Here is a 23370-nt window from a genome sequence, read left to right as displayed (position 1 = left end):
CCTAGGAGCAAGGCAGGGCAGGGATAATCTCTGTTCCTGGAAGGAGGCCAATAATGAAAGTGTATAAATAGAAACCTCAAATTCTTTTCAGCTATATTTTTACCCTGATCCAATGAATCATTGAAAATCTAGACGAGAAAGAGATATTCCAGAAGGTGCATTAACACGGTGTCTCTCGCATTGCATGTTAGAAGCACTCCTCACAGGCTCACCAAAAAAAAACACCATAGAAGCTGTATAACTGTCCTACTCCATGGATTCCTCTCAAGGCCAGGAGCCCCATCAAAGAAGCTCTTCAAAGCCTGCGGCTGCGTTGCATTCTGTCGCATGTTTTGCTTCTGAAGCAGCTTTGACATGTCAAACAACCACATCAATGGATGTGACCGCATCCCAGGAGGGCTGCGAATGAGAACTACTTCCGGAGGTAAGTGCTCTCCCTGCTCGCTCTGCACAGCTAGGGCGACAAGCACGTTCCCAGTTACAAACCCATCGACCTGCTTGGGAAAAGGCCAGAGTTGGGCAGGCACGTTAAGAAAAAGCGTCATACAGAATATGTTGGGGCTGGGGATCTACAGTACTTGCAGAATGAGAAGAAAGCTCCAGCGCACAGAGCTGGGAATGGCACCACCTCCCGATGACTTAATATCTAAATTTGACGTGAAGAAAAGTGATTGGAAAAGTTACAATTTAGCCTGCGAAAGCTGAAACTAATATAAAGCTCAAATTTGGAAGTAGGGTGCCCTGCATCTTGTTATGGGCCCATGTTCGTTGAGAAGCACATTCCATTTACAAATTCCTTACAACCTGTGTCAGACCTGTCAATGAATGTTAATAACCTGGCAGGAACTTGACCTCTTCTGAATAGTAATTGCCCGATTATTAACAAAACTGAGATTGTTCTCATATATTTGTGTTTTATTAATAGATATGCTGGCATTAATCACAGCTATCCATTTACGCCACGATTTGCAGCCTCTAAAGTGCTACTGCTGAATTATGATGTTATTAAAACTTCACACATGTATTTCCATGTTAAGTAATCTAATGATTTAATGGTCTTCTCTACAGCAATAGGATTCTAGGGGATAGTCAAAATGAATTGAGCAGAAATGGTATCAAACCGTATGGTATATTTACATTTTCAAAAGGCTTTAGATAAAAGTCCTTATAAAAGAATCATTCTCAAATTGCAGGTGGTAGGAAAACTATATAACAGCTGTAGAATACTAAATGGGAGATGATGTTATCATTGAAAAAGTGTCTATGCTGAAAATGTTGATCTTCTCTACAGAATGTAGAGGAGTAAGAAAAAAGTCAAGCGATATTAAGCTAGTCAAAGTGAAGAATTAAAAGACATGCTATGTTAAAATTGTACAATGCATTAGGAAGACCTCATTTTTAATATTTGTACATATTTAAGCTCCACTTTAGAAAACTGCAATCAGTATAAATAAGAAACTGTCAGACACATTTTGGGGCTGAAAGGAACTGTACTACACCGAAAGGCTAAAAAGAATGTAATCATTTTAATCTTAAACAGAGGAAAAGTACTAGAGAACCTGGTTCCATTAGTGGAAAAATCCTCAAAAGTAATTAACAGTCAACCCATTGCTCATGAGAACTAAAAGAAAAACAAACCATGGGTGGAAACTATAGGGAAGTACGTTTACAACTGACAACACGAGGCATTTTGTTATACATAGAGCCTGGAACAAGCTGCGCAGTTATTTTGGTGAAACTGATACACTGGATGCTTTCAAGAAACAGCTGAGTGAGATGCTCCGATTTAATTTCTAGCAATGCAATAAGCTAGTTAGGCCAGATGGCCTTTTTCTAATGTTGGTATTGCCTTTCCCAGAAGGATTCCAGTCCTTCTTGTTTCAACAGTGTTGAGAATATCTGCTACTCCCAGGAGGCCACAGAACTACCAAGATGGCTATCTTAGTTTACATGGCACATCCCTTCCCTACTGAGCACGCCTTGGTGTGTATATAAGGGTGTGGCAGGCTCAGCTCATGTGTCTTTTGAGGACAAAGCTCAGGTCTGTGTGGAGAGCAGGTTGAGCAGTGACTTCCAGAATCCATAGGGAAAAGAGAGGAAAACAGCAGTTGGAGTAGTAGTAAGCCGTTGGAATAAGATGACTAATAAGATATTTTTTATGTTCTGCCTGACAGTGGTTTGGGTTGGTAAGTGGGCTAGCCCCAGTGTATAAACGTTTAGTGAGGGCTCCAAAGTGGGCTGTTTTATCTGTGCTTCTGGAGGTGTGTATTCATTGAAGTACTGCCATAAATCAGGCAGCTTGGTACCCTCATTAATAAAGTCCTTCAACAGTGTGATATCCCTTCGTATATTAGAGGACAGAGCTAGAAGAGTCTAACTGTGGCAACCAGCAAGCCTGACTGGCACAGTATCAGTACTGGTGAGGGGAGCCCTTCATTCCAGGCTGTGCTCTTAAAACTGTATACATATCTTGGAGCTTACCTTCGAACACAGAGTAGGAAAAAAAGCATGAAAAAGGTTCTAATCAAGCCACTTGCTTCAATAAGATGTCAATTAAGAAAAAAGGAACGGCAGTATGTTTGGCATCTCCATGATCAGTGCTGGGAAATTCTTCACTAACAAACCAATGAAATCATCTCATGTGGTACATCAGGATGTCAGACATTTTTTATTGTGTTAAAAAGACGAAAATGATATTGCTAGAAATGTTAAAAGGCTAAGAAAGACATTAAAAACAAAAACATTTTTTGATTGACAATTAAAAATTAATATATATTCAAGTGGTTAAATGATTAAGTTTACTTTTTAAACATTTTTTATCATTCACAGTTTAACACAAATGACTCACATGCCTAACAGAACAGTGACAAAGACAAGTCGATGAGAGGTTCAGAAATATACTTTTCTTTTCTCAGGCCTTACTTATCATGCTTGAGATGTCCTTGTACTGCTTGCTTGACATGGTTTTATTTTCACCACTGAAGCAAATTACATCCCAGCTTCTTTAAGAACAGCAACATTATCAGTCTATTAACAGAGCTGGGTTCTGGCTCAAGGGCTATGAGACATGTTCTCTTATGCATATGAAAGACATTCTAGTAAACACTTGACAATTCATCATCATTATCATTCTTTATCTTAACAGCATCAATGCCGTACTGTCTTGTTAATACAAGTATTATTGGCTTATCAGTCACCCAACGCACTTTTAACAGGACATGGGCTATGCCTGGTGACTAAGGCAGGGAGGCAGCTCTACCAGCAGCACAGTGTTCAGAAATATCAGAAAAGAAAAGAATATAAATGAGTTCCTTAAATAGGTCTCATACTACACCTGGAATAAATAACAGTAAGGATTAAAATACAGCATGTTATTAACTATATTCCAGTTCTTTTTAAGAAATGAATATTAGAATAGCCACAATATGAATTCACAGTATTGAGTTGAAAGGAAGCTCTCTGATGCCCCAGCAGCTGAAACAGTGCAGCCAAGTGACTGCTGGGGTGGTGTGCGACTGGAAACCAGTGCTGATCTCCCAGGCCATTAAGACCGAGCTGGCAACGAGGGCACTGGCGCCTCAAAACGGGGCAACTGGAGTCCAAACTTTCTTTCGATTCCAGCAAACGTAGCCAAGGCCAACTTAAAACCTCCAACGTGATCTGGATTCGGTTCTGGCAGGCTGATTCGAGGTTTAGGACAGGGTTCGGTGCCACTCGGTTTGCTGTGCCAAAAGGGAAAGGAGAAAAAAAGATTGTTTTCATTCTTTACATTTTCCTCCAGTTACAATAAACAAGTTAAGTGACTGTATAAGCACGCAACGGCGGCTGTTTCTTTTTTCTTTCCAAAATAATAAAATGTAATGAATGATTCATGGACATTAGCACTTTTGACCTTTCCAGTGAGGAACACAAGGAGTCATGTTGGAATTATTCTGCATCTTCATATGGACATGATGAACTATGAACTACTGTATGTGGAGTATAGTGGAGAAAACTCACTCATTCCAAGGTACATGTATGCACTATTAAAACTATGACGTACGCTACCAGCTAGAAAAACGCATTTGGTAATGCCTACATTTCTCTAGGGTTATGAAAATGACATGCAAAAAGTAAATAAACCCCTAAACTAGATTTAATAAATAGAGTTGTATGATAGGCACCTTCACTTCGTAGGACACTTTCTTTCATAAACTTTCCCGCAGCTGGTTCTGGAGTTCGAATGAAAAATCCTGTAGTTACCTAACTAGACAGATAAGAATGAAACTGGCTCTATATTCATTCAAATGGGCAAATCTCAACAGATCAACCATTTTGCTCTTTTTCTAAATTAGCAAACTACCATGACAGGTTATATCATCAAGCTGAGAAAGTGTTTAAAACTGAAATTTGAATACACTTTTTTCTACTATCTGTAATTAAAGAGTTCAGAATGAATACACACCGTTCATTTTTGGTCGCAGCTTTTATGTAAATATCATATGATTTCCAGTCAAATGTGCTGTAGCAGTCAGTTGACCTATACTTATTTTGATCTCATGACAGAGTCCTTCTTAAAAAACACAAAACTAAATGAAAAATAAAACTGCACTTCGATCAGAAATTTGTGATTGTACTTCGGAAAATCTGCTAACCTCTTCTCTAGGTGTGCTGATATATCTGCACTGAACATCAAAAGAAACACCACTTTATGCACTATATATTTTTAAGAATATAATCTACAGATTTTGGATGTGGACAAAGTATCTTTGGTATCAGTTTGATTACTAGATCATTTATGACTGCCCAAGATACACTCGAGAGACTCATCGGTGAGAACAATAATAAGGCGCAGGGAATGAGGCAATTCAACCTGCTGAATGTCAAGCCTAGTGAAAGAAAAAACAGAAAGAAACCCTCAACACCCCACTTATCAAGATAAAATGTCAGGTCTCAGGTGGACCTGACAGCTCTGACGTCGAGTACTGTTTAGTGATGAACCAGACCACCCTGGTGGGCATCACCGGGTGTGGTGCAGATGTGCAACAGGCCAGTCTGTCCAGGTGTGATGAGCTGGACAGGAGTGTTGTGTTGCGATGGCAACCTGACTGCACGTTGCTACATCGATCACTTCCTGACACCTCACTAGCTGCCCTCCCTGCAGGCTCATCTTGACATGACAACATTCCAGCAGGACAATGCACGTCCTCATGCTGCTTGTGTAACAACGCCTTGTTAGCAGGATGAGAAAGTGGATGCCCTGCTTGCTAGATTGAACCCTATGGAATGTTTACCAGATAAATTGGAATGATTTCAGGGATCAGGCAGCAGTGAAGAGGCACATGGCTATCCAGGCTTCACAAGAGGAATATGACAGGATGCCATGAGACAACCACTGCTAACCAGGGCTAACCATGAGTCACACATTTATGGCTCCTATCGTTTCTAATGGCAGCCACACATTCTAGCATTCGAGTTCTCCCAATACACCACCTTGTTAATGATCAAATGCAAAAATATGCAGCATAATAAACTGACTAACATGACTGTTCAATAAAATATCACTGCACTTGACAGGTTAGCATTTTAGTGCAAATAACTTTGTGAGCGTATTGCATTTGCAAGTGATGTTTCTTTATACAGTACGCTCAAAATATCGTGAGTAAGCATATCCCATTGTCGAGTGCTAATTCACTTTTTTGCGAACCTCTCCCACACCCCAAGATTATTACACCTTGAAAAGTAAGCCGATGTGGGAATCACCAGCTGCGAAATAAATGAGAGCACCAACTTACTGTCCGCCAAAGTCGACATTAAACCACCTCTGCAGCAGCTCATAGGTAAGAAGTGTGACACCGAACTGAGGGGAGGAGCGGAACACTCGGGCTACAAAAGCCAGAAGACAGAAATGATTAGACACCAGGAGACAAACCCCGCCATTAACGTGATCTGCTGCATGAGAAAAGGTTCCTTCGCAGACATAAATAACCAAACAACTCTTCAGAAGCAAACGTCTGTTGGGTCCTAACGTGCTCAGCATTTAAATAACAACTTCTGTTAAGGGCTCGTACCTCCAGCGCCTTTCCAGAAAGCCCTGGGACCCTCTTCTCTGAGGATCTTGCGGAAGCAGTCAGTGACGCCGGTGTAAGTGGTCTGTCCGGCCCGAGCTGCCACTTGTAACCTTGTCTTGATTACGTCAGCAGGTGTCACTAAGGAGGCTGCAGGCATACCTGGGGAATTAAAGGGATCGTTACCGTGCCAGGTTCGTCTGCAAAGATGAAAGGAAACCCTTGCCACGGGTCACAACTTTATTTGATGTTGGTGTTGCAATAAATAATATTTTGCAGTGACCTAGGTATGGAGCGCGATTTGTTTTAATTGCACGGACAATTAAAGCCGACAGAATTGTAGTACTGGAAAGTTTGCCTGTTCAAAGGCTGGTAAAATGGCGATCAAAGTCAGCTGGTCCCATTGTTGCATACTTCATCCTTTGGAATAAAACCAGCAGAGAAGTCTATGAAGCAAGACAATGAAAGCTGATGAGCTGGCATTCCTCTCCTCAGACAACACCAGTCATTTTACTTCCATGCTTTATTTTGAGTATTTCCATCACCCTTTTGAAGGTCAACCAATCCAGTCTGGCAGCCTCTTTGGATGTCAATGACTTTCTTACATCAGAATTATCTATTCATACCATGACTGATGACCAGGACTGTGGTTGACTGATAAACACTACAGCTATTAAGCCCTCAGACGTGTGATGGAGCATTAGTGCCAATATATCACTGCACCTTTCTCCTTTATTGGTACAAAATATATTTTTTTGCTGTCGTGTGATTTTCTTAATATAACGAAAACAATCTGTATTTATTCAGATGAGTCCACTCTGCCAGATTCTCATTTACAATGATGACCTGGCCAAAAGCGCTCACACCAACGTTACAGAGAAACAAAGAAAAGATCAATAAAAACATAACAGCACATGACAGAAAAGAGATACAATGTCAACAGCTCCCACGTGTCAGGCAGAAAAGCTTTAATCACACAACTGAAAACGCCCTCTGGGATGAAGGTGGACAGTTTTTAGCTCAGTCTGCAGATGGTTCTAGTTATTAACAGCGGCAACTTGCAATGACTTGTGCGCAACATTAGTACTGCTCAGGGGACGTTCAGTTTGATGAAGGTGTTTTTAATATACACCTTCATGAATCCAAAACAAGATTTACTCCGACTAAGATTCACTGATTCCGTTGTCCTGCTGAAATATTTTTTTCAGTGTCTCACTCCCATTTTTAATAGGCTTTTTTATCAGCCGTTTCCCAGTTATAATCATTATTTTCCCAGAAACCACAAAACGATATAAACTGCCACATTACAGAGCCTTCTTTTAGAAAGGAAAAAAAAATTAAATCGTGATTTTCATGTGATTGGATTAACTGCATTGATGGGAAAAGTAGTGGCCAAATTCTAATCAAATATTTTAGCAATGACTTAAAGTTTAAACAGGCAGTCAGTCAACCTAAGTGGTGAAACTGGCACTATAAGTACTCCACTCATTTTTCAGTTTTCTTCCATTTCTAACCATGACTGTCGGTGCACAGATTGAAAAAAACTATCCTGACTTAAAGGACTTTTCCACTGTGCACTGTTGTCCAACCCAAGCTGGTGAGCTGAAAGATGCACAAAATCCCCTTTGAAAAAGGGTGTTCTTTAAAATGAATTTATTTTGTTTCTTTTATTGTCCAAACCACGGTGGTTTGGCTGTAATAATCAGTGTCTCTATTGAATAGCTGTTTTCTTTAGAAGTCTGTGAAAAAAAAAACAAAACTAAAATAAACCCACAGGAAAAAAAAAGATTGGATATAAGCCAGAAAAGAAAAGAAAAACTAAAAGTTAAAGCATCGGTTAAAAAAAACACAGAAATAACGCAGAGAATTTTTCTTTGCATTTACAACCTGGAAGAACCACTTATTCCAATACAGTGCGGGTCCTACTACTGTTCTGTAACTGCCAGGTCATATATATTAAAAGTGGAAAATATCCTTGAACTTGGCACAGCTGCTACGCTTGAAAACCAAAGCTAAATCACTGAACATTCTAATTAGGAAACCACAATGGAGACAGTGGTCACAGGCAGCTACTGAAGACCATGTGGGTGCTTACCAGCTAAGACTCCCGCAAGCAGCAGACTCCCAGCGCCCACTTGACCGTCCTCATCAGCAAAAGCAGCTTTGGCGTGAGCGTAGCAGGGGAAGTAAATGGCCGAGAAAGGAATATCGCGCAGAAAGCAGGCCTTTGCACCCTGGGACGGAGAGAAGCCGGATGTTAATCGCGAGTGCACCCCGGGGAAAGCAGGGACAGGAGACGTTACGTTAGCACGGATGCACACTAGTCTGTCTTGTGCAGCTCCAGAGTTTCCCCCTCCCTATCACATACTGTAGCAACCTCAAGCAAGCTGGCGGAGAACTTCAGCTTGATTCTAAGAGAATATGAAGAAGGAGAAGTGAAAGTATAGAATCAAATAATAAAAAGCAGCGTCTAAAATGCGACCAGGTTGATTTCTAAATTAGACTAGTACAGCCATTGAAGAGCGTTTCACGTACAAGCATGGATCTAAGAAAGCAGAGGTTCTAATTATACAATATAATGAGCATATTTTTATTCAACACATCATAACTTGATAACTAAGCTATTATGTAATTCACTTTATTCCATTTTGACCTACTGTATGCCTGTGCCTTCCTTTCTAGTTTGTATTACTAATAAACGTGTTTCAAAACGTTTTAAATCAGCCAGCTCACTTAAACCAAAGTTAATGTTATATTTTTTCTAACGATACTGAAAAAAATGGAAAATCTAATCCTTAATTGCTTCCAAATAAAGCCTGATGTGCAATATATTACTTAGCAGAAAAGTGACAGTTTCAACTCGGAAGTGTCACAAACAATTCTGAAAGTATTGCTCTTGGAAACCAGTGTTGCTGCTGTTTGGCAACTGATCCTGAAACTAACAATCATGTGCTTATTCTGTGATTGAACTTGCCAATTAAACATCGTTTAAATGATTTCTCTGTATACATACTAGATATTCTATTCTCATCTTTTTATATGTCTAAAAAGATTAGAAACACACACAATAAGGTGCTTTTCCAAACAAACCTCTACAACACAAACATTTACAGCTGTTTTCCATGTTCTGAAAGGCAATATCTTCCCTTCATCAAACTCTTTAATGCCAAGTGAAGCACACTTAAGACAAGCCTCATTTAATTTCCAGGTTAATCTGCGTGCACACACACACCAGCAGCAAAGATCACTTCGATATCTCTTTCCTCAAGTCACTCTCCTGTCTGGCCATGCAGACAACCTGCTGAAAGCCTGAAGATAACATCAATATCTCTTAATATGGGGGAGGCTTAATAAACCCTGTGCACCTTGAAATGGGAATTTGGTGATGTCTGCTACAGCTCAGCTGCCACTTCCAATCAGCGTAATGCTTGTAATTCCCTTAATCTTGCAACACAAGTTAAATTCAAGTTCAGAGGGGAAAAGGTTGTAGGCTGTATGTAAGGTGAGACACAGATGAACAGAGGCAAGATCCTTTGCATGTGAATTACAATTTACATTATCTATACAAGCAAATATGCTTCTGCACAAAGTACATTCACTAGAAAGGGAGGGTCATTATGCACACAAAGACATCTCTGTAATAGGCTGGGGAAAAGGAGTCAGTGGGTCTGGAAGGTGCAGGCACACCCTTCTGTCCTGCTGTGAATGCTCACGGATGAAGGCTTTTTTGTGCCAAAACGTAGACCGCTTCAAATAAATTATTATAGAGTCTGCGTCCTATTCATTTCATTGTTTTTGAAATAATTTTCATTGGACGATGCCTTAATAATATTCGGTGTGCGTTCTTTTTTTTCTTTTTGGAACTTTGAACAGCAAAATTGTTCTGGGCTCTACTGCGAGAAACACATAAAGTTAAGTGTTTTCAATAACTCATGTGACCCATAAATCAATCGGATGAGAACAAATTTTAATTTACGGTGATTTTCTGTAAAGTAAACTATGCAACTGGGCCTTGTACTGGAGCCCTCTGAGTGAAACAACATGCTCAAGGGCACAACAGCGGTGTCCAGAGCCCTCAACTCCTCTGAACCATGCTGAAAAGAAGGTACTATGCTACTTGTTTTTTGCATCCTATTTTAATTCCAGGAAACATCCCCAGGTCAGGGAGACCCACAGTGCAATAACAAAGAAATGCAGAGTTTTTTTTTGGGCCTGAGACTTTAAAAGAAACTGTTAATAATAAATTCAAAAGGCTGCAAGTGCTTAAAAACAATGGAAATCCAGCAAAACCCACATGGTTCACATTTATTCTGTAGGGAAAATGATTTACATTCTTTCTCCTAATTTTCAAAATAGGATCACTACAGGTTCGTAAGTCAATTTCATGGTTCATTAACAGACAAACTTCCGTACTATAAAAACAGATTCAATTACCTTTTTACCTGTCAACTTTGGAGCACATAATTTGTGCTGTATTTACATGGATAGTACCATTTGCTTGGACATGGTAACAATACCATTGCCAGTAATGAGTTTCTAAATGTTTATACGAAATAGTAGTGAATGTGTTATCTGCAGCTTCAGGTTTATAGTCCTAAGGAACACATATTTCTTTCTCAAGAGTTTAGTTCAACTGTAAATGTCAGTTTCAACTGCTATTGTAATCCTTTTACTGGAATGTCACACAATAGGATCACCTTAAGCAAACTAAAACAACAAATTACCACCTCAATAGCAGAAAACAAACCAATTGCCATTGGTTTCCATTTGCATCTTTGTTTTTCTCCAACGACCAAAAACAACATTATGGTCTGGGTGCTTAGACCTGCTGTTAATGTGCTATTATGCAAACTGGCCATTAAGAGCACCGGACCTTCAACACAGGATAACTTTCCTTCAATAACTGTGTATTACTTGGTTAACTTCTTAATGCAAACGTGGACACAAGCGCCTACGGTCTAAGAAAACTTTACTTAAAAGGAGCATCTTACTTTCATTTGAAAGTTAGCTTTAAAGAATTCGCAAATGCATTTCAATTTCCTTAAAACAAGTTAGCCCCACATATCTTGATATCCCACTATACTCTAAATATATATTAAAAGAAACATTTTGGCTTCCAGTTTAGGGTGTGTCAAGGTCATACAGTTGCAATGATTTATGGTTATGAATATGAATTAACCTTCAACCAATCACAGCACTATGAGACAGAACACTTACAACTTCTTCTCATTTTGACTTTATACGCAAATAATGTCAAAATGTGGCATTGCTGGAAGCATGTTCTTTTCAATACATACATATGTCCGTGGTACGTGATCTACCTACTAATGACTATGTTTATTAATTTGCACTTACATTTGCACCCATTTATACAGCCAAGTGTAATAACCTGGGTGAAGTGTCTTGCTCAAGGACACAATAGCTGTGTCTCACCTGGGATTTGAACCTGCTCGTCACAGGTCCAGAATCGTGCCTGTCTCTATGTGGTATGCCATACCCATGAGCCCTTATAAGGGCGAAATAATGTCTGATAATAACAACAACAACATCACCTGTCAAAGGTGTTGACAAATTATTTGTAGCCATTTAAGCCTTGTATACATTACATAATTATTATTTTTTAATCTTTTACCTATACCCTGTAATTGTTTGCTTAGACACGGACACATCTATACATACTGTACATAGCTCTGTATCTTCTGTGCCACACTAGTGCAATTTGTTCAATCTGCAGCTGTCTGGAGAATGTGGACTGGATCAAACCGCGATGCACAGGGTCTTGCACCAACATAACAGACATCACTAGTGTGTGCCACCCATGCTACACCTTACTCTTCATTGGGTGGTCTCTTGTCCTCTTAACACTACAAAAACCCACATAAGCTATAAGCTAGGATAGCTGCTGTGGCTCAGATACGGCAATTATTTATCATCAGTGATGCAACAAAGAAATAGAAAATATTCAAAGCCTTTTCCAGAGAACAACTAACAACGGTAGCTCCTACTTGCAAAATCACCACTGAGGAGTTGGGTTCTTTCTGCTGTCAGCTGAAGGCAGCATCGCAGTGAATTAAACAACTGTGTATGAAACTTTCTCTGCGTAAAAGTGATGTTACCTTATAGAGCCCAAAGAAGCCCAGGTCTCTTATGACTGACAGTGCGCTGACTCGTGGTCCGGTCGTGATCTCCCCAGCCACCTGCAAGCGGATCTTCACGATCTCCAGAGGGTTTGTAAAGATGACCTGCGAGCCCCCAGCCTGGCAGAGAAGGAAGAGACACAAGAGCCGATAATATTTCCCTGCCCTTCCAAAGATAAATTAATTCATCCTTTGGTGACAAGCCACTCTTGTCTAAAGGAGAAAAAATATTCACCTTCTGCCGTAGTATCACACGTTTTTTTTTTCCCGTTTTGTTGAAAAATTATAATTCTTTCCAAGAAACGACATGCATTTCTTCATTCTGCTTTGCCTCAAATGCCAATACAGGTGCTTACTTTATTTCTGAGGCTGTTATAATTATTTGTCTTGTGGAATTTAATTCAGAATATGTCTGCTGTAATTCCCAGTAAATTGTGTTTCCAGCAATCAAACAATAGACTAAATAAAGGAACGAACAAAAAAAACATGCATTTCCAGTTCAATGGAAATCACTTATTCAAGGCACCTAAACAACTGTATCACATTTTATCTGCTTAAAATCAATCAGATCTTTGAGTCCTCCATAAAGTTATAAAATCACAGACAAAAGTATTTAGGAATTTAATGGGAAAAAAAACCCAAGAAGGAGGCATTTTTTATATCCTTCCATTTTCTAACCACTTTATCCAGTACAGGGTCATGGGGGAGCTGGAGTGTATCCTGGCAAGCAAACCGACACACACACACACACACACCAGGGCCAATTATCCAGAAGCCTAACCTACCAGTTTGTCTTTGAACTGTGGGAGGAAACCAGAGCACCCAGAGGAAACCCACAGGAACAAAGGGAGAACACACCAGATAGTACCCCAGGAAATAAACCCAGTGCTCCAATGCTGCAAGGCAGCATGTTAACCACTGTGCCATTGTGCGATCTCTACAATTTCTACATTGTCAGATTATTCTACTGAAAGACAAAGCAGAGATCCTACTACATTCTAGACATGCACATTATTACTTATTATGAGAAAACATGTAAAACCTCATTTATATTTAGTGTAACTATTTGGGCAACCAACATTTCATAAGAAACATTGCTATATTAATCGAACTTTCCTACAGTTAGACTGAAATACAGAGTTGCAATGGAAAAATACACTGGAAAATAAAAACAGCAAAAATATTGACAGCACAAATCCTAGGAATGACCTGAGAATGGCTGTGATAATAAAAAAAAGAATGAGGAATTAACAGAAACCAGGTGATCAACTTAGTCAACCAAAAGACTGTTACAGCAATTCTAAAATAAAGTGCATTACAGCGATACAAGAGTACACATTTGTACAACATACAACATACTGGAGCCAGCTGTTTGAAGCACCTTGCTCATCGGGGCACAACAACAAACTCTCACCTGGGATTTGAGCCTGCAGGTGTCCAGAGACTTAACCACTGTTCTACACTGCTGTGTGGTCCAGGACTGACGAAACACAAGAGAACAAAACCTACCCCAACTACCCCCGGGTAAGGATGGCCAACCAAGGCATCTGCAAAATCTGGAAGAAGAGCTGCTCGGGCAGCCGAGCCCAGGAATTTGACACGAGAACCGAGAGGAGGCGGACCAAACTTTCAGATTTGAGCAGTTTGACTAACGTAACAACAGGGAAGTCAGGATGCAAATATTTGTTACAAACAGTACTCAAAAGGAAGCAATTAGAGGTCTCGATGAAGAATTCTGACCGGTTCTTGAACCACATTTTATGGTTAAGGGAACATTAATAAGAACAAAACATGTTCATATGTTTTGAAAGAAACATTATCAAAACATATCACTGGTGAAAAAGAGGAAAAGAAATTAAATCTCCGGTTGGTTATACATTGTTTGTTAAAAAATCATTAGGCTTTGCGAAGGCCTGTTTTTTTTTTCCTCAGGCACTGGAACCTTTAGATTTCAGAAGGACCAATGAGTGTTGAAAAAGAACATTCTGAGCTCTCTGTTACTCAGTGCTAAAAGGCTTATTGGTCTCAAGTTTGTATTCTAGCAAGATAAAAGAGGTCTACAGCTACCTACAAATATGCAAGATGTCATTTTAGTCTGGCCTTCTCAGGTCCCAGGTTTCAAACCCTCAACATATTGTGGATCAGACTTGAAGGCGGCGGACACGTAAAGAAAGCCAAAGATGGCAATAGCACACAAAACGGAGTATAAATGAGGAAATATTCTACCAAAATACCCAAAAGCTGTAAACTGAATACTGAATTAAGAATGCTTACTTTTGTCAAAGCTTGGTAATTTTTTTAATTCTATTTTATGCATGTGATTTAATATTTTGTTGTTGAATCTATAATTATAACTTATATATTATATGGCTATAAATTATATAGTTTACAGAAAACATCATCTTCTTTGTGTTTTTTCAATTATATCTGTTTGTGACTACAAATACAAAGATTTATACTAGCCTGAATAACTTTATAAAAATGATCTAAAGCAAAAGCCAGAGTTCAGCTCCTAGAAGAAAAGCTTCCATCACACCTGTAATGGAGAATATTAAGAGTTCAGAAGCTTTCTCTAAAGGCAACAGGACCCTCAAACGATTTGAACTAGTAACAGAGTTAAAACGAAGACTTGGGGTGATGAAGATTCTTCACATTTAAAGAGCAGGTCTTTCACACTGCCTTTAACAGGACCAGTAGTGTATTACTTATGATACTGGGCCAGAAATCTACCTCACTGGTGCTCTAGAATGACGAAATAAGAACATATTTACAGTCCTGCTTCAATTTTTATTCTCCCTTTCCTGTTGCTATTAGTTACTAACTTTGTAAGAACAAAGCCGCAAAGCTCAATTAGATAGACATCAGTTTCCATGGGTTTCTCTCCACTACCACACAAAAAAGGCATTGAGTGTTTATTTTCTTCCAGGAGTATGAATGCTGAATTGTTTGTACATTTCTATCAAGTTCAAATTTATTAATTTCCAAATCTGCAGTTTTGTGCATTTACTGGTCACTTTTATAACTGCTACCATATTTTTGAGAAAAGATTTAATCGCTTAATTTAAAGCATGCTTTAAATGGAAAAGAGTAAAACAACCCACCTCTCTTCCAAACAAAATTACAGTAGCAATTACAAGGAGGGAACATTTCCGAGGGCATAATTTATACTAATTTCAATCTTAATTTAAAAGTAAATTAAGATTTTTAAACCTAAAAGAGTCGGTTTATGCGATCACATCTCCTGTAGCTTGATGTTGTTTCTGCTCAATATCATTCTTTATGTAAAGTGGACTACATTCTGTAACTTATGCTAAATTGCTTTATATTTATGGTAAATAAACAGTCTTTGGAAAGTTGTGCGAGTACAAGGGTGCAGGGAAAGTGAAACAGAACCAGGCAAAATTCTGAAGGTCTCTGGAAAAAGACTTATAATTCTTACACTTATATAGCACTTTTCTGGACACTCCACTCAAAGCGCTTTAAAGGTAAAGGGGATCCCCTCCACCACCACCAATATGCAGCCCCACCTGGATGACGTGACAGTGCACTCACCACACATCAGCTATCAGTGGGGAGGAGAACAGAGTGATGAAGCCAGTTCATAGATGGGGATTATTAGGAGATCATGATACCCCTACTCTTTTATAGAAACGCCCTGGGATTTTTAGTGACCACAGAGAGTCAGGACCTTGGTTTTTCGTCTCATCTGAAGGATGGCGCTTTTTTATAGTATAGTCTCCCTGTCACTATACTAGGGCATTATGACCCGGACAGACCGCAGGGTGAGCTTCCCTGCTGGCCCCACTAACACCTCTTCCAGCAGCAATCTTAGCTTTCCCAGCAGGTCTCCCATCCAGGTACTGACCAGGCTCACAGTTGCTGAACTTCAGTGGGCTGCCAATTGTGAGTTGATAATAAACCTTTACCTGTTCATATTGGTGCCTATCACTATAGCCAGCCAGATGATATAGTTGCTGTTTATAGTGATAGTGATAGACTCTTATAAGATGTAGACCAGAGTAATGTCTTGAGAAACATACTGCTTTTAAGAAAATTACCAAGGGAGACAGAAATAACAGAAAGAAAGTCAGAAGGACGAGAAAACAAAATAGCAGGCTAACATTTTAGAAACTGGAAATGACTCCTTATAATCGTATATAATATAATGACTCCTTATAATAGCACTTTACTACACATTAACAAAGCAATTTTAAATGAAATTCTTGGCATCTAATAATAAGCATGCAATGAACCATTAATGGTGGGCAGTTCCTACCAGGTTACTGACTAATGCTCTGTTAACATACTGCTTATACAGCTTTTTGCACTACCACTACAAAAGGGGAATTTGGCATAATCGAAGTTACATAAAAAGCAAGGTGATATAACTTTGCTTGTAAGACTGATTTTATGAGTGTTACCACAAAAGACAAGATGCACTCAGAATACTTGTGAAAGGAGACAAAGATCTGTGCTTTCTAATTCCAGGAGCTCTACTATTGCGCTGTAACATTTTTAATGTGAAAGAACCAGTCGTTTTTGCTAGCTGCTTCTCCTGTCCATAGTTCTCTGCTCTGTGTGCTCATCATGACTGAACTGTGAAAACAAAATGCACGCATTATCATGGAAAGAAATGATTCCTTAATCCGGCGTGATAGACAAGCCTTTTCCACACTAGTATTGCTAATAATTGCATCCATTACTTTGAGTCCCCCCAAGTAGCACAGCTAAGGTTATCTGCCAAGGAAAATCAGAATGATGAAACAGTAAAATCCAGAGACCATCTCCACTTTTTGTTGTCATTAAAAGTAACCTAGTAACGGGTGATATTCTTCTGGCCAGTGTAAAACAGCACACGACACACAGTGGAGCCCAGCTGTGGAACATGTACCATTTGGGAAAACCAGCAGAGCACCCGGTTTTGACAGAAAACAGTTTACAAAACAAAAGGTAGTTTGTTAAATAAAAAGAACAGCTTTGGTTACAAGTGGTGGAGTTATCCGAGGCTGATAATTCCTAGTAATTACAATGCATGGCAAGCTCCCCAGAGGGTTAAGAGTCAGCACCTAGATATGCTTGGGTGACTTGTGGAGTGTGACTGCTCACCTGATACCTGCTCAGAACAGCTCTGTAGGGCTCTTTGTAATGTAACCAAATCCACTCGCACGTACGTTCAAAGACAAACAGAAGCTTTGTGCCAGAAACCAAATATTAGCTATCCTTCATTAACAATCACTTACACTTTTACAGGTACAAACTAAATATTATAACGAGGGTTTTCGAGTGAAAAAGAGCAATTAAACTATTCATAATGAATCTGCACTTACTGCACACAGCTCACGTTAAAAACGTGGTGTCTGTGATGTTAACACAGTTTTCCAGCTATAAGAATCAGTGCACAGAATAATAATTCCTCTCAAATTAACAAAGCTTCACTGTTACATTTCTTTATACCCCTGATTCCTTTTGAAATGTAAGATGCATTTTAGACTAATCCAGTCCTTAAAACGAAGGCCAGCGACTCTAAGATAAGCACTCTGCCAACTTTTCTGTCTGCAAAGCATGAAGTTCTTACCACATAATCATTAAGTCTTGGCAACTTTTACAGATATAATTCAGAGCTACCAATTTAAGCAAGACGAACAGAAGGGCACAGAGCCATTGGATACGGGCCAGGATTTTGGTTTAAGCTTTAAGAGCTCTACTACTTCATTAATACTGCTTTGCTTTCAGTGTGGGCCAATAGCAATTTTCTAATTCCATTTCTTCTACCTCATTTTCCTCTAGTATTGCAGAGCTGTGGCTGTCTCTGACAAAAGACTTCTTCCTTTTTTTAGCAAATGAATCCTGTCTACATTTTGTATTTGCAAAATAATCAACAAATAATGCCTGGGAGCTTACACTACAGAAATACTTTAACTCCGATGAATTCACAAGGTCTGCCAGTGTAAATATCTGTAAAGATCTTGGGTCTTAAGAAATGCATTCACAGAAATCTGCAACAGCAAGTATGAAAAGGCATTATGATTTGACACCACCCCACTTGAAGATCAAGATATTTTCTGATAAATCTGATGCTTTACTGATTTCAGATGAGTTTTGAAGGCATCAAAAGAAGATTAATCAAAGAGCTGTTTCTTTTCTTTCGGTGCTCCTGATGTTACAGGACTAGAAGGAAGGGGGGCAGGGGTATCTTACCTGCCAGGCCCTGACTGGTCACTGATCAAACACAACAGTCGGTTAGAGAGCAGACGTGTCTCACTGTCACATGTGCGCTGCACAAAGGACCAGGCTGGGGAGCCTTCTTTTCAAACGAAATACACGGGCTTCTAATCTACTCCTGCAGCCTTTTTCTCTAACACTACAAAGCCTTGCATAAAAAAAACTCATCGTATCATTTTCCTTCCCAAGTGGCTTCGCTTATTAATTTTGAGGTATTTTTTGGTTGGTTGTAGAATCGTCCTCCGCATCGTCACAATAAAGACATGGGTGTAGTTTTTTAAAAGAAGGAAATAAAGCGAAGGGTCAGCTACCTTGAACGGTCTACATCCTCAGGGGCAGGGGTCTCAGACTGTTTCTGAAGGGCCTGGCATTCCCTGCTTTTTGTTCCACACGAGCTCTCGGTTACATAGTTGGTCTAATTATTTCACTAACTCCATAAATGTAATACTTCCAGCCGAGCTCTGAGTTGCGTTAACAATACCTTTAATGAACTGTTTTTAGTCATCAACACAGGAAAAACACAGAACACAGGAAAAATCCAACGCATGTCTAAGAAAATAACGAGATTAATTGTTTAATGGACTAGGCAGGATAGACATAAAAAAACTACAGACACTCTGTCCTCCAGAAACTGAAGTTGAGACCCCTGCCCCTAGGGAATGCTGGGTTATTTGCTGCTCAAGGAGCTGTATCGTCAGTCTCAATGGGGTGTCTTTGCAGTCACACAGAATAAAAGGAAAGGGTGAGGAAAGGAAAAAAAAGACAAAAATAAAAGTTGCTAACAGCAGCAATATATATATATAAAAAGCTACATTAAACACAAGTCTCTAGAGCCCTGTTTTTGATTATTAGTGAGCATGGAACAGGATACCCAGCCATGCTGTTGAAGGCATTACTTTATGAAGCCATAAAAAATATTCAATAGCATTAAATCAGTGTGGATGAATAAACTCACAGTTAATCAAGACTCCCAAAAATACTGTATGATTTGAATGCATGGATAGTTGAATGTTTCCTAGTTTAACTTAACAGTTGCAACCAATTTGGTCACACCTCTCTGAGAGAAAATTCAACTCTAGTGTAAATGGCTGTTGCACTAGTAAACATACTTTACTCCTAAACTACATTCTGGCAAGCTCTTATGTAATTATTTAAATAATATGATCACATTTTTAACAGCTTAAAAACAGTAATGATGAATGACTGTCTTTTTTATTAAAGAAACAAAAAATTCACAAAATCTGTCATGGAAAAAAAAAACATTTACTCACACAACCCCCCGCAAGAATTTCTGCCATCACCGGAACAGAGCCATCTCTCTGAATACACTTCCCTCTCACAAAATCATTCACCTTTGAAGCAATAAAACAACAGCACATAATCAAACGTGAGCAGATGAAAATCACACAGTTTGTGTCTTGGATTTTATTCGCTATGAATCCGAAATGTCTATTCTCATGGAACAAGTTCGACTTCCACACAGGGAGTTGGGAAACTGTGAAACAAGCAGTCCAGCCACCTAGCTGAAGCTGAAGCCCTGAATAGTTTCAAGAAATGGCTGGATGTGACCCCCCAAACAATCGCCTGTTAGCAACTAAATGTGCTAAAACTAGAAGACTCTGGGTTTCCCCAGGGCCAGGAGTAATATATAGAGAGACGCAAACATGTCTTGGGCTTTTAACTGCAAGCAAAATTATGAGTTTTCGTTAATGTATTAACGAAGCTCTGTGAAGATTTGTAAAAACTGCACAGTTCAAATACATAATTCCGTTCTGTAAATTTTCATTGGCTTTTAACCAATATTTATATTAAAACATTGACACCTGAAGAAGGCTCCACGGCCGAAACGTTGTGTTTTCTTTCTTCTTTTTTTCAGCATGGAATAAACCTATTACTTGTTCTTTTATATTAAAACGCATTACATGCAATAATAAAATGTATCCCTGCACCACGCTTACATACAAAAAATAATGCACACCAGTTTTGATTTGGAAGGAGCATATGTGGTGAAATAAAGCACTTACTGTAAGTTTAATGGCTTTTTCTGGTGCCACACCCAGGAGCTGTGGTAAAAGGCCTATAATTATGAAACATGATGATTAAAAAAGGAAAAGGCAAGGAAGCATGGCTCATGGGCACAAGAATTTCATCAGTATAACTTTGGACCATCTTACCCAATATTCTATTACCCAGAGTAATGAAAGTGATTGAAGTGGAATGTTTAGACACCAAAATTTAACGGCATTACAAAGTGAAGGAAAAATTGCATTCCATGACATCCTAGTTCATGCAGCCTAAATTACAACACAAAGCCCCAGGCAGATAATAATAAGGAAAAACTCCCAAGTTTTCACTTTAAAAGCCACCTCACACAGAATAACCAACCAACCAACAAGCAAACATAAAACACACAGACTCCACAAAGGAGCAACAAAGGATTCTGCCTTGGGAAAATTGTGGATTGATGGTGAAGTTTTCCTCTAGTGGGAAAAACTCAGGCTCTTATCAAATCACATTTGAATGCCTGCGGAGGAGATAATTCAAACTTTTCATCATCACTTGAGGCTGTTATCCACCAATGGTACTCATGATTTCTTGAGGTTAATTAGACGAGGTCCTGAGACAATTACATCATCAAGCTACTGTTTTTATACAAATCAGCTCCATATGCCCTTTCACACTATTATTTTCAGTATGGAAACACTTAGCAGAATTGAGAAATATTGAAACCGATGGGGTAAAGTAGTTACAGTTTTTAGGTCTTTTTCTGAATTACTTTATGGTGTTCTTCAGTATATTGCTACTTCGAGGTATTTATTCATTGCTGCAATGTCAATGGATCGATCCATAAGGCTCGGAGATACATCTCAGCTCAGTCACATACTGTAGCTACAGTAGCATCTTAATAGAATAATTCCAACAATTTATGGAATGGCAGTGTTTCTCATCGGAGAGATACATGGCCTGCTGCTGTTAATGGATAGCATGTGTGTCACAAGAGATAACCACAAAATAAACTGCTATAGTAGCCACAAACAATTAAGAGCTGAAACCTGCACTTAAGTAATATAATAGAGCAGAAAACTCATAAAGCTTTCGTATTCAACTGCTGCCTTAATGCTGTATCAGAAATAAGAAACACGGTTCTTTAGGAGAACAAAGTTTCACTGCTCTATCTACACCCATCACAAAAGTGTTGATATTAACCAGTGAATTCCAGAGAGAAAATATATTTCACGTTTTCATTAAATCAAGTGGAACGTACAGTACATGCTTAAAAATTATCCAAGGGTCAGTGAACTGGTACTGCATATCCTGAAATAAAATGTCTCCAATGTGTCTAAATGCTTCATTTTACTGAATTATTTTGGAATGCATATCTTAAGGGATCTATGTTCTCTGAGAGCTTCTTCAGCTCCAGTACAATCTTCTGACATCAAACAAGGTAGGTCATAAGGAGCATGACCCCCTTTCAATACCTTGTCAGGTCTTGCCTGTAGCCTGTGTAGACACTGACCTCTGTACAGGCCAAAGCAGCCTTCATAGCGCAGAACTTTCCTGAAGCAATCAAAGCTGTTCTTGTACATCAGCTCTCCCACAAAGGAGCCCAAAGTTCTCTGGTTCTGCATGCGGGTTTTCACCAGGTCGATTGGATAGACAGCAGTGGCTCCGACTGCTGCACGAGACAAAAGAAACAAACAAACAAGAATGCAACTGTAAACCGCATTCAGGATATCTGGAAAATAAGTGATGAGCCAAACAAAAACAAAGCCAAGTCAAAAGATTGCAAACTCATCAATTATGTCCTTCTCATCTGACAACTTTGCTGATCTACAAAGGGGTACGATGCCGACAGTTTTAATTAAAAAGTGTATCGCACAGCACTACCTCATTATTAACCTGTCTCTTTGTGAAGGCAGTCTGGAGCCAAACAAGACTAAGGCACCACCTCAGAAACCTCTGATCACTGACAGGTACAAAAGAATCCATAGAGAGGTTCCCATGGTACAATCCCACCTCTTATTTACGGAGCGCATTCAGCTCCAGAAGGAGATAGGGAAGGCTTTGTTTTTCCCACAGGGGTTGTTTATGAAGAGGAGGAGTGAGGGGGGGAGGGGGCAAACACACTGATCCATGACTAACCTCCAGCAACTGAACCAAGAGAAAACCTGTAGGCTGACTCTGCTACCTGGACCAGAATAGGCCGAGACACATCTCCCGCAGACTGCTACTCAGACAGAGACACACAGGGAGACAAAAAGACGAGAAAAAAAACATACATCAGAGTTTTCAGATTACAGCAAACAGCAGTTCACGAGCTCCATGAATCGTCAAGCCTTCCCAAAGCAAAAGCCAAAGCTGAGCTGCTGAGGCTGAACTGGTTTAGGTTCATCTGTCTGTACCTGGGGGGGTTAAGCACAGATAGGGGGATTTTGTAATGTCCTGAAACAGACATTTCTAATAGGCCACAGCAGCTCATGGAAAACTTTGCAATGTGTAGCTTAACACTGCATGCCAAGATAGCAGTGACATTCCACGGGCAACAAAGTGCTGGAGTGAAATGAATCCTCCTCATGCTTGCTTTGTTTACATGCATTTAGGTTCTTAAAAGAAACAAACAGCGGGGCTTCAAGACTTTCCTGTAGTTCTTTACAAAACATGCATAGAGCAAATTCTGTTTATTACTTTCTCTCACAGTATTTAATTACAGAGCACAGACCTCGGCCTGTCACCTGATATCTTTAATGTCTTAAAAAAGAGGGTTGGGGCCTTTTTATCTAACCCAAGCTAAGAAAGGGACTAACTCGGCTTCAAGAGCATGGCTGAATAGATTCTCAAGTATTTTACTTTCTATGATTTTTCAAAAGATTCCTAAAGTTTAGCTTTGGGTAAACAGAGATTATGAAAGCATTCTCTTTTAATACTAGCATATACTCCCAACTCCGTTCTAGCCTGCCCTTATA

At 39.4% G+C, this 23370-nt stretch overlaps 1 protein-coding gene across 3 annotated transcripts in view; it reads right to left on the bottom strand.

Annotated features, from left to right (window-relative positions):
- Positions 1-2640: 2640 nt before the first annotated feature.
- Positions 2641-23370, bottom strand: part of LOC102690140 (electrogenic aspartate/glutamate antiporter SLC25A13, mitochondrial) — a 61662-nt gene continuing 40932 nt past the window's right edge. For all 3 annotated transcript variants that reach the window (XM_015357746.2, XM_006636169.3, XM_015357747.2), the window contains exons 10-18: positions 22550-22634; positions 21924-22082; positions 20431-20483; positions 19678-19758; positions 12164-12304; positions 8143-8281; positions 6051-6209; positions 5775-5865; positions 2641-3722 (exon numbers count right to left, since the gene is read on the bottom strand). In XM_015357746.2, the coding sequence (XP_015213232.2) occupies positions 3545-3722; positions 5775-5865; positions 6051-6209; positions 8143-8281; positions 12164-12304; positions 19678-19758; positions 20431-20483; positions 21924-22082; positions 22550-22634 (1086 nt within the window). In that variant the 3' untranslated portion in view covers positions 2641-3544. The remainder of the gene's footprint in view (positions 3723-5774; positions 5866-6050; positions 6210-8142; positions 8282-12163; positions 12305-19677; positions 19759-20430; positions 20484-21923; positions 22083-22549; positions 22635-23370) is intronic.

The sequence above is a fragment of the Lepisosteus oculatus genome, chromosome 10, assembly GCF_040954835.1.
Source record: "Lepisosteus oculatus isolate fLepOcu1 chromosome 10, fLepOcu1.hap2, whole genome shotgun sequence".
Classification (NCBI taxonomy): domain Eukaryota; kingdom Metazoa; phylum Chordata; class Actinopteri; order Semionotiformes; family Lepisosteidae; genus Lepisosteus; species Lepisosteus oculatus.
This window is presented reverse-complemented; position numbering and strand designations above follow the sequence as displayed.